This window comes from Thermobia domestica, chromosome 1 (genome assembly GCF_964235325.1).
Source record: "Thermobia domestica chromosome 1, izTheDome1.hap1.1, whole genome shotgun sequence".
NCBI classification, from domain to species: domain Eukaryota; kingdom Metazoa; phylum Arthropoda; class Insecta; order Zygentoma; family Lepismatidae; genus Thermobia; species Thermobia domestica.
This window is the reverse complement of record NC_137454.1, coordinates 134,845,230-134,858,326: the sequence shown is the minus strand read 5'-3', so window position 1 is coordinate 134,858,326 and position 13,097 is coordinate 134,845,230. Positions and strand designations below refer to the sequence as shown.

The 13,097-nt window shown below is 35.5% G+C and overlaps 1 protein-coding gene across 2 annotated transcripts in view; it reads left to right on the top strand.

The window, feature by feature from the left end:
- The window catches only part of LOC145689355 (uncharacterized), a 122,669-nt gene extending 118,263 nt beyond the window's left edge, over window positions 1–4,406 (top strand). For both annotated transcript variants that reach the window (XM_081763508.1, XM_081763509.1), the window contains one exon: window positions 103–4,406. In XM_081763508.1, the coding sequence (XP_081619634.1) occupies window positions 103–3,318 (3,216 nt within the window). In that variant the 3' untranslated portion in view covers window positions 3,319–4,406. The remainder of the gene's footprint in view (window positions 1–102) is intronic.
- Window positions 4,407–13,097: the final 8,691 nt, after the last annotated feature.

The window sequence follows — 13,097 nt, the reverse complement described above, 5'->3', positions numbered from 1 at the left end:
AATATTAACCTTATATTCCTTTGTATATCTAATAATATATTTCTTTCGTATAATAGTTTTGCAGTTTTTACTTGCTTTTACATGCTTTTTTGTTATTTTCAGGTTGCCTTCGGTTTTCTGTGTGCATTCCTTACACAGCAAGGTATTGCTGTAATTTTTCAAGGGAATGCTGGAACAACGGGGAACAAAGAAATTACTCGAAGGGAATCTTCAGTGGATGTCTCTTCTGAAGACAAAATTGAAGAGAATCTTCAGAATTTGAATCCACCTCCACCTCCAAGCAACAATGCACCAGCGGACTCAAGTGGATCAGCCACGTCTCATCTGAGTCCTCCTCCATTGATAGATACATATGGTGCTCCTCCAGTATCAAATGCATTTAATGGCTTTACATCTGACTCATATGGTGCACTACCACCACCATCCAACTCCTATGGGGCTCCTCCATCGGATTCTTACAGATCCCCACCTTCAGACTCATATAACCCTCCGCCAGGTAGTGCATATGGCGCTCCAACCTCAAATGGCCCATCTGGGTCTTACACACCTCCATTATCATCTACAAATTACGGCCCTCCACCTCCTAATTCTTATGGCCCTCCGCCACCACCCTCTAGTTTATATGGCTCTCCTGAAGGTTTATCTGCGCCTCCTCCACCTTCTCATGGGCCTGCTCCAACATCCTTGTATGGACCTCCAAAACCTATTTACGGTCCTCCGCAAAAGTTTTCTCGAAGGCCGAAACCATCGTATGGCCCACCAAAATTTTCTAAGCCTATTTACGGACCTCCAAAACCTCCAAAGCCAATATATGGTCCACCTCCATCTGGATCTTTTGGGCTTAAGCCTCCTAGGCCTTCATATGGACCTCCAAAACCCGTATACGGTCCACCTTCCTTCAAACCCCCTCCCCTACCAAAACCTGTATATGGACCACCGAAACCTGTATATGGACCACCGAAATCGCACAAAAATCCTTTGCAGCTACCTGTTTCATATGGGCCACCAACACCTCCCAAACCTGTATATGGGCCGCCACCAACAGGTTCTTTCGGAGCTCAAACTAAATTACCTATTTCGTATGGCCCTCCACCAGAAAATAGTTATGGACCTCCACCTAGTACTTCCTACGGACCTCCAAAAGGTGGCAGTGGAGGATACGGAGATCCTCCATCTCCCCCTGTTATATCCTACGGGGGCTGGAGACCAATCCCAGGTTTAAGTTCTAATTCCCAAGGTGGTTCGTACGGAGTTCCTTCACCAGCTGATTCATACAATCTTCCGCCAACTAATTCATATGGCCCGCCAGCAGTTCCAAGTAACTCGTATGGAGTACCAGGCGATTTGCAAGTCCCTCCTTCGAATAATCACGGATCATCATTTGTAAGTTTTGGCAATACTGGAATATCGGATTCATACGGAGTTCCGCCAGGTCCAACTTCACAGTTAGGTGATTCATATGGAGTACCACCACCCAGTTCATCATATGGCGTTCCAAGTAATTCATATGGCCCTCCTCAAGTAACTCAAGTAACAGTTGTAAAAGGGTTAAGTTTTGAAGTGCCACCTGATTCTGTTCATACACCTGCATCTCCTTCTCATTTGCCTCCTACAGTTCCAGTGAAGTTCCATCCTCCTCTCCCACCCGGTTTAATAACGTCAATTGGTCAAGCTGTTATTAACAAGAATAATTTGCAGGAAACTTCATTCACTAAGGCGAAAAACATAAAAGGTTTCCAACAATTCAATTATGGAAACCAAAACCAGTTTATTGGACAAGGAGGCTCGTTCAATTCCTTGTCGAACTCGTATGGACCTCCACAAAGTATAAGTGATTCTTATGGTGCACCTTTGAGTCAGACGACTTCTCTTTCGGGAGGATTCAGTGGGTCTCCAAATAACAATTATGGATCTTCATTAGACACTTATCGACCACCTGCTCCAAGCAGTAATTACGGAGCTCCACCTGCTCCAAGCAGTAATTACGGAGCTCCACCTGCTCCGAGTAGTAACTACGGAGCACCACTTGCTCCAAGTAGTAACTACGGAGCTCCACCTGCTCCAAGTAGTAACTACGGAGCTCCACCTGCTCCAAGTAATGACTACGGAGCTCCGCCACCAGTTCCAAGTAGTTACGGAGCTCCATCAATTCCAGACAGTAATTATGGAGCTCCACCATCATTTTCAGATAATACGTATGGAGTTCCACAAACTTCCAATGTAAACTTTGATGTATCGTCAGTAAGTTATAGTCCTGGAATCAGCTTAGATAGTTACGGAACTGGTAGTGTGCCAACAGATAATTACGCAGCTCCTCTTACTAATACGCAGATGGCGGCAGCAAATACGCAAATAGCAGCAGCAACGTCTCAGGATCCTATAGATAACAATTTCCACGATGAAGATGACGACCAAGCTGAAGAGAGCTCCCCGACACATGCTTTATATATTCAGACATCTCCAGTTGAACAAACCGATGTTTTAGAAAGTAATCATACAGTAGAAATTACTAATGGTACTGTGAAGAATGAGACATTACAAGAGGAGGAACGAGTAACTTCTGTAAATACACAACAAAGTAATTCCTTTACCATACAGATACAAGCTGCAGATGGTTCAACAAATGAAGATATACCTCACGAATCTGTACTTTCGAAAGACATCTTATACAATATACTCTCAGCACTTGATAAACCTAGAGAATCACAGTCATTTCCTGTAACACAGAAGGATGAAGATGGAAATGTATATACCATTTTGCATCAGACTTTTGCAGCTGACCAGGACGATTTACCTGAACATCTTAAAAGTTTGGGCTCTAGCACACAACAAATATTTATTGAATCAAATGAACGAAACAATGAAATAAAACCAGCAACACCAACGCAAGTAACGGAATCTGAAGAGAGCAGTTCCATACTAGGTGGAACGAACTCAGACGAAATTCGTTTATTTTTCAACGTTCGCGATAGTAAATATAATGCTAATCAAACAGAATATTTGACCCTATTTACAGATAACCAAGTAAGTAGTGTAACCAATCAGTCATCACAGCTGGCTAGTCCTGAACTTTATGCAAGTGATTTGTCGAATTCTACTGATAGTAACTCAGAAAGCCATGAGAGTTTCGTTGCTTTCAACGCGCCGTATGTTCGGTACATATACGGAGAATCTGGCGATAAACATGTGCAGTATGTTGAACATATAAATGGAACAGATTCTGCAGAAATAAACCTTTCTACGGTTGGACAGTACCCGGTAGCAACTACAGGTGTACCTTTGCTCAATATTACCAGCACTGAAAATTCATTTGTCTGAACATCATATGTTTTCTAGTGAAAGCTTTATTAATTAAGTAAATAAATGAAGTGGAATGCTTTGGCACCTTAATTGGTGTAACTGCACTGCATTATGTGCTTATGTTCACGGTCCTTGTGAAGAAGTGTAAGATATTTCTACGATTCATAACAAGAGATGAGAATGTAAGAAAATATTGTCCAAATAGTCAAGTGAGCCTTAGCGCGTCATGAATGAAATGCTGTATTGTCCGTACGTTGAGTTTGTGGGCGCGGGAAATAAGTCAGGTGTTAACTTTCGACAATGTGGTGCTTAGGGCGAGGGAAATTGGTAAAAGTGCTGAAGAAGCAGTAGTGGCAAATATCTTACGGGAGAGTAGGGGAAAGGTGAAAACGAGGACGCGGGATGGAGAAGGTGAATTCAGAGCCGTGACCTAGAGAAGACAACAGAAGGCCAAGGATCAACGGCAACAAGCATGGCCTCATCCTTACCTATAGCCAGAGGGTATTTTTCTTTTTGCTTCGTGTGTTCAGTTTTTGACTTATCATGACATGAAGAGAGAACTTTTCCCCCTCGTGTTGTATAATGGAAAAAGAATGTATTCCCATGGTGCCTGCAAGTGAACTTCGAAAATTATTGGAGCAATTTCAGTTTGCCTTTTTTCTACCTCGTTAATTCATTTCTTTTTGTGGAAGATAAAGAGAGTAAAACGAAAGTACAAGAATTCGTGTGATTAGTTGAAGTGATCTTCTGCTGGGTCATTGGTACACAAGGATTTCCTCATGCTTAGTATTACAATGTGTGTACTGTTATAGCACTTTTATTTTTTTTAAAAAAAAATCAGATTGTTTTAAAAAAAATCTTACCTAAATTTTTAAAGGTGTTATGTTGATTATGGTTCCTGTAAAGGTTCTTATTTATAACATTTCTTTCTTTCGGGTGGAGAACCTGCTTATGGCCATATAACTTTTCTTGTTTTTAGAATTTGTATAGGGCTGTGTGTAATCTCAGTAGCTTGAACTTAAGGGTATAAAAAAACATTTTAGGGAGATCACACTAATTTGTTTTCTTCAACTGAAACAAGTTAATTTGCTTTTCTAAAAATATAAGTAGAATCGAGAAGTTTTAAAATGTATGTGGAACTTTTTGTGTAACTGAAAGATACCTTTTAAAAAAGCGGTATTTCATATTCACTGTGTGTTCTGTAATTTGAAGTTATTGCAAATTTTAGCCATTTGCATAATTACGGCTTATATCATTTGAACATGTAACCAAAATAAAGGACAATTTTGTGAAGAATAAGAAGAAAAATAGTAAATTTCATATTTGAAACTTCATGCTAAGGAGAGTGAATAAAGTATCACAATTTAATAATTCGCAACTCAACTTCACTTTATAATTCTTGTATTGGAGATTTTGTAGGTTTAAGCTCCTCTCCCTCCCATTTAATGATAGAAATTAACTCAAAATTCATGTATTTTCTATCATTCACTAGGAGACTATGTAGAAAAAGGATGTAAGTAACAGTAGTTACTTCCATGTATTATTGCATTTGCTTTGTTTCGTGTAATTGCTCCCATGATTAGTTGTTCATTGTGTGACCTGGAATTTTAATACAAGTCAGTATAGGTCGTGTAACTAATTCCGCCAACAGAGGTTGCATGAGTTACATACTAACATTTTTAACAGTAAATTTTTTAATGTGTGCATTTTTGGTTATTCTGTTCCAATATGCCATTTTATTGAAAAGTATTAATAAATAAATTATATAATTTCAGTACTCTAGATGAGGACAGTCTATTCTGAATTGCCTAAGTTATTTATATATTAGCAAATAAAATACAATTTTATACCATGAAGTTGTGCCAATTGATTTGTATTTAGTATATTTTGTATAATATATTTGTAAATAAATAAGGGATTTGCATTTTTATTATGCTGTTTCATGTCAAGCCATGTTTAATCCTAACTATACCTTACATAAGTATGTTTGATCTTTTTAATTGAAAGGAAGTTATTAGCTGGGATAAAAGTTCAGACACGTTAGTGATACTTTTTAATATACGTATGTATATAAAAATTCTCTCTCTCTCTCTCTCTCTCTCTCTCTATATATATATATATATATATATATATATATATATATATATATATATATATAAAAGGGGTTATAGGGGCTTTAGCCCCCCTTGACGTTCAAGTATACACTGGATAAAACGGCAAAATATGGTTAGTCCCTCCCTTGATCATGTCCTAGATCCGACACTATATATATACAAGGGCGGGTCCAAGGGGCTGTAGCCCCCCCTTGACGCTCAGGTTTACACTGGATAAAATGGGCTTCAAATCTGCTTTACACTGGATAAAACGGCAAATTATGGTTTAGCCCCTCCCTTGATCGAATCCTGGATCCGCCACTATATATATAAAATCGGAGTTCAAGGTAGAGAAACGATTTGTAATCTCTTTCTTTATGAGCTTGTGAAATTTTATTACAAACTTTTCTAAGGGTGTAGTTAGAGGTGTAGAAGAAAACCGTAAATTATATACACACATGTGCGTGTGTACTTGTTCAGAATAATAGGTTTACAATTGTTGAAAGGAACAGATATGCTACCCATAATAACTATCGTATGTATTTTGTAAATGTTCTGGGGCAATGAGAGATTGTAAGTGGAAAATAGAAATAGTTGGAAAATCGTTGTGAGAAATTGGTTATTATGCTGCCTTTGCAATTGCATGAAGTAATTGTAGTCATTCTTGGGTTGATGGCTTTCTGTACATCAAAAGCCTTTCGAACAATGATGATGGTAAGAAAATAATGCATTGAGAAAAGTCCTCTCGAATTTCCATACTCGTAATTACATGCCTAGTAATAATGAATATCTGTTGTGCCACGTACTCATTATTCAGAGTAAGCAGAGAAAAAAGCTATAAATTCTTTTGAACTAGAGTGAGTTTGAAATGAGAGCAGGACAAACTAATAAATATTATTTGATGCTTGGTTGGAGTTTAGAGTCTCTTTTAACACCGAAGGTATACGAGACATGAACCTACCTGCAGCTTAACATGAGAATCAAACCACAAGAGCTCATAGCGGGAACCGAACCGGGGTTTCCGCGCAGAAGGCGCGTATGCTAACCAAATAACCACGAGGTAATTCAATAAATTCTTATTCATGCTCTTAATTTAGGCATTGACTTTAGTGTCAACTCTTTCAAATTCCTTGGAAAGTACTACGAAGTAGAGACCATAGTTCAAATTCGAATCAATTGTTTTTAATTCGAAGCAAAAATTTAATTTTCTGTGATATCTGAAGTTGATATTTGGAGATTATTAATGTTAGTCGGTGGTTTCATTGAAAAGTCTTACTCAGAACAGTCACGAGCAGTCATTCCCATGCAGATTTAATTCATTGAACAGTCATTTTAATTTTGGGTTAATGTTGCGAAATGTTTGAATACCTATTTTAGCGTGTAAATGTCAAACTAAAATGTTTGTGGTACATGTCAGGTGAACGTGTAATTAATTACGAAAAAGCATGTCCGTGTTTAAAGACGTAGGTATTTTTCCTTCAACAAATATAACCTTCTCTTAGTGTTCAGTTAGTGTGTAAGTAAGACTTATGCTTATTACAGGTAAGTTGTAACACAAAGCATATAAAATACCTTCTTAATTTCTTTTCCGACGAGATATTTGAGAAGTGCTTCTCACAGTCTTGTCAGGTGCATGTTATTTATGTTAACTAGCGTATTTAAAAGTGGCGTTTTCAGAAATTAACAATAGTGTACGGTAATATTCTTTTTCTTGTGAATGTGTATAATGTCTGCTTTCCAAGCGTATCCAATATTAGGAAAGTAGGTTTACTTGCTTGTGTTAATTGGGATGTCAATATGTGCCTTGAATATAGTATACTGATATACAGCCGTTTTTTTTTTTTCTTACTTTCTTCTGTATTACTGTGTAATCGGATAAATTAAAGGTACGACATGAAAGAGGTTAGTTTTCTCTTTCCAGTTGTAATATAAGAGTTAGCTTCGAGAAACTTAGTCTTGTCTATTTTTGATACGCAATCACTCTTTTGCTTAGCAAAATTGCCTCTATAGCGAGATTTGATCTTTATTATTATTATTATTATTATTATTATTATTATTATTATTATTATTATTATTATTTTAAACTGAGAAATGAAACTTATAGTGTAATTTCCAGGTATTATGCCCTGTACGAGATGGAATTGAGTAAGAATGAAAGAATTTGCGAGTTGAAGAGAATCTAATGAAACAGAACACAAGAAAATTCATGAGTTATTCACTACAAGCCCACATAGTCTGGGTTCAAACCACAGACCCCTCGCAAAAGTGACCGCGCTCTAACATTGAGGTTCCTGCTACCTGAGGCAGAGGAGGGAGAAGTAGGGACAATTGCACTTAAGAACACATTAATGTAACTAACCTCTATCTGGACAATTATGATTAAAACCCTAAGAAAATTTCATGTTCATATTTTTGCAGTTTATGTTTACCTACTTTTTTAAACATCCCTTGGAGATGTATTTAGTGAGAAAATTATTTGAAATTAATTTGGTACCAACATTCTATAACATAATATTAATTATATTGACTCGCTTATCAAATAAGAATTTACGTCAACTTTCTGTATTTTATTTTATTACGACAGTGAAGAGAAATGTTTGTCTTAAAATAAAAAATTCTGAATTAGTATTTCATGGTGGTTGTAATGAGGAAATTTTAAATATGGGGTCTAGGTCAAACATCTAAAAGGGCTGAAACATATGTTTAATTATTTTAGATTAAAGATCCAAAACACTAGATTTATGTCTCTAACATTAAGGGGTTCCGAGATGGGTATCTTATCATTGCAACCTCCACCTCTTTTCTTCTCTTCTAGTACACACACTCATATATATATATATATATATATATATATATATATATATATATATAAACTATGAAATACCTATTTATTTTAAATGAAGGAACCAAACGCAAAATTTTGTGTGCTTAACCTTAAGGAATACCGAGAAATAAACATCTTATTATAATAATTGCAACCCTAATCTCTTTTTTCCCCCTTCTAGGTCAAATATTTAAAAGTCGCGGAAAATATGTATTATTTTAAATAAAAAAAATCAAATACCAAATTTCATTCCTAAGGTTAAGGAGTTCTATTATATATTAAAATATGCGTATCTTGCAATAGGTCGTGTCGGATACATACGATACTTTGTCAGGTGATGAAACAAGTGACCCCAGATCCAATACTGGTGACTATATGCATCATATTGTAATCTCACCACTTTTTCATCTCTTCTAAGTAATAAAATGCTGAAACACGTGCCTTATTATTTTAAGTGAGAAGTCCGTGTTCCAAATTTAATGTATTTAGATATTTAGAGATTGAATCTTTTAATGTAATAATTGCCATACCTGTTCCCCCCTGTCAAATTTACAAAAATCCTTCCTTAATGGTACTTTGCGTCACATTCAGTACTGCGGACAGACTTAATGGAAATATTCAATGGCTCAAAGGTAAAGCAAGGCAGTGGAAAAATAGTTTTAAGTAATTGTTTTATTTTTTGCTCGCGATTTCCATAATAGAAATGTGACTGTTTCTGGTTAAGTAGCACGCAGTTTCTTTCTTCATAGTTCCGGATTTGATTGCTGATGGGGGCTGCTTGCTTCGAATATAAATCAATTGGATTAAGAAGTACTTTGTCTCATAGGACTGGGTGTTGAAAAGACACGTTAAATTCCATTCAATCAGTCAATCATGAAGTGGAATGAACTTTCTGTTTTCGAGTACAATAGAGCAGTTTAACTCATCTCAACTTTCGGAAGACTAATTTTTGGGCGATTTCGCGATGGAGAAGAGATAATGGAACTCCAATGAATAGCAAGCCATCCCAACGCAATTCTCAAGCTAGAAGATAAAAGATTGTTGTGTATTTCAAACAGTTTTTCCTTAGTCATCTCTCACACTAAAACAAAAAACGGATACTTCATCCCTTTTATTTATAACATTACGGTGTGAACCGAGGGGACATGGGCTAACAGCATTTTCACTCCGAAATTGGGAGATTTCAGAGCTCAAATCAGCCAACTACTTTTGGCATATTTTTTGAAAAGGTTGTCTCCGTCTCATCAGGCGAATGCTGCAATGGTACGTTTAATAATTGTCGTTAACGGTCTTCCAGAATTCCATCTCGTTTCGTCTTTAATTGTGCTCGATATAGCTCAGAATTAATTTTGTACAGTGAATATTGGGATATTACTAATAAACAGATTATTTAGTAAATCTGTGTTTGCATAGAGTTGAAGAAAAGTTGTACATTTCGTGTTCGAGGAAATAGACATTTCGTGTTGAGAATAGTTGCGTCTGTTATCACAATATTTATGGGTGAAACAAATTTGTATTTGTTGCAGCAGATGTCAGAGAAAGAAATACGAACGGAATCGTGTTTTACTTGACGAATGTGTTTGTTACTAGCTTGTGTTGTAAAGACAGTGAAAGCTTCCGTTAAAAAAACAATGGGGTACTAATATAACAAAAGCAGCAGTGACTCGACGTTTTTGTCTTCCCATCGCTGTTTCTGAGAGAAAAAAAATACACTTTCTCCCAATTCTTCCTCTGTGTCTCTGTCTGTGTATTTGAGGAGGAGAATTCGAAGCAGATGCTTTAATCACTTGAGGGAGGGAGGGGTTTAAAATTTAAATACTTTTCTTATTGTTTAAATAGAAAGAATATGTCGTAGTAATTATATTGTGGAAGAAAAACAAGCACGTGTGAATACTTATGGTGAGTTCAAGTGGAGAAAGGAACTTGTTTTCAAGTGCCTGAAAGAAATGAATATTTAAAAAGCTTTTCTGAAATAGCGGTACATTTTTAAATATCACAATTATCTGTTGAAAAAAATATCATTAAGTTTTACTTATTTATCATATTTATTTGCTCCGTGTCCTTTGTTTAAATCGGTTATGTAGTATCCGATTGGTTTTCAGTTCTGTAACATGATTTCTATTGTGTTTATTGATGGGTAAACTGAGATTAGAATTGAAAACTTTTATCAGCCTTAAGTTAAAACCAGAATGTAGTTTTGTCTGTTTTTTTATTCATAGAACTCATTCATTGATTCACTATAATAATAATAATAATAATAATAATAATAATAATAATAATAATAATAATAATAATAATAATAATAATAATAATAATAATAATAATAATAATAATAATAATAATAATAATAATAATAATAATAATAATTATTATTATTATTATTATTATTATTATTATTATTATTATTATTATTATTATTATTATTATTATTATTATTATTATTATTATTATTATTATTATTATTATTATTATTATTATATTATATTATTATATTATATTATTATTATTATTAATAGTAGTAGTAGTTTATTCAGTCCCGCGTTAAACTAGGTCCACGTCTCAGTCTGTGACAGAGATGTACTGGGCTGCCGGGTAGATGCCCAGTACGCCATCCCCATTATGTTCTCTCAGAGATATATTTAATAACGAAAATAAAATGAATAAATAACCTGAAATATTTAATTATTTTCCTTGGATAATACACAATTCATGTGTGTAAGGTTGACTGATGTGAAATTTCAACTATATAGCCAGGACACCGCGGCTGTCTTCTGAAATCGAACATCAAACCAAAACGGTAAATTTGTTCGAAGTAGTTCTGTTTCAAAATGTAAGTCTTATAGTTAAAATGACGTAGATATAAAATGGAAATGTTTTTAGCATCGTGCATCAATGAATGGCTTATCACACTCTGTGACCAGTTGGTATGGTGACTCTAGTTTATGTATACCACTTCACGTTAATTGCGCCCTCCCAATATCTACCACAGTTTTTTTTTTATTTTTTTATGACGCCCTTCCGATATCTGTACCAGCACCCTTTTCATGGAGCCAGTCAGTCCACCCTTGTACAGTGTTGCAAGATGGAGATTGAATCCAGAACGTTTGATGAACAGTTTACTTCGATGCCATTCAGTATAAGGATTTGTTAATAAAATTCAGAAATAAATAGGAGGTGATTAGATTATAATCAGTATGTGTACCTCGTAATGAATACATATTTATAATACGTATGTCTAATATGAGATCGCAATTCTTACCACGATCATCCTATAGTCTACCCCGGACTTGGGGCCGCGGTGGCTCAGTGGTAGAGCGTTCACCTCTGGTGCTAGGGGTCTCGGGTTCAAACCCTGCTCCCGCCAAGTGAACTTTGTGGTGGACAAACACCGTGTGCGTGGGTTTTCTCGGGGTTCTCCCGTTTCCTCCCACTTTCTTCATTCCACCATTTCATTCATTACTCATTATCACCGTCTCCTTTAGCCTAACCGGCATAACCGCGGGACGTAAAACTCAAAATTTCATTTCATTTTTCTACCCCGGACTATTATTTTAAAAAAAAATATTTTTCATAGTTATTTTGATTGTAAAGATTGTGTTTCATGGAGAACTCTGCGAATTTGTAAGTGGTGTTATCTCCCGATTACTCCGAATTGTATTCACTCCCGCAAGAGACAAATAGCAACTGATTCAAACAGTTTCAATTTTCAGTTTTTTTTTTTTTTTTTTTTTGAAACTGAATTTTGCAAGGGAAAGCATATAGATGAAATTTAATATTACAACCCAAATTTTCGTTCTTGAAAAGTGAAACAATACAAGAAGATGGATGAATCCAAGATGAGTACTTTCAATATTAGAAAGTTCAAATCAGGTATATCGTTACTACCACTCGATTGAATGCCATTCGTAACACTCCATTAACATAGAATGAAAGAATTCCAACTTTCGAATCAACATGTAAATTAAACTGACACACAATCATAGTCAAAGTCTTGCGAATAAAATCAGGAAAATAAACACACTGCTGAACAAGACTGCACTTATTTAATATAAAAACACATTTACACGTGACGTTTCGATCTTCTAGCCAAGATCCTCATCAGACGTACACGTCACGTGTAAATGTGTTTTTATATTAAATAAGTGCAGTCTTGTTCAGCAGTGTGTTTATTTTCCTGATGTAAATTAAATGTAGTGTTACTGAGTGTGTAGTGTAGGGGTATATATATATATATTCCCCTTCAAACTGTTCAAGCCGCTAACTCGCGTGCTTTCAGTGCCCGTGGTCTCCAGTCGGAGTAGAAAACGTCTGAAGATAAACTATTTTGTAGTTTGAATCTCTATATAATATTCCAACTTCAATGAATCAGAACATATATATTTTAAAATAACATATGTACATCATTATTCTCACTCTTCTCGGAGAAGCAACGCCAGGGTTTTTGACCAGGGGAGACATCCGGTCACGAAAAAAAAAATGACTTTTGCCACTTGGTATTATTAATATAATTTTCTGTATAATAGGAATTTTCTTAAAGTGGAACTTCCTTCCACGAGACCATATATTGAAATATTGCATCTCCTTGTAGTAAAAGCAATGCTTTATTCATTTAACAAAATTGAAAGCTATTTACAACAAAGCTAGAGTTCACTTAAAAGATAGATCACGGATTTTCTGCGAGTCTTTCGTAGCTAACTTATACTAATCGTTTTACATCTGAATAGATAAACGAATACTTAAAATTGTGTATTTGTATAATACATTAGGTGTTTAGAATAGAACGTCTAAGGCTTTTTAAATTTGAAACCTTTGCATGTAGGAGGATGAAATAAAGAGTAAGACATAAAAAATGTTAGAGCGCATCGAATGAAGTGCTATGC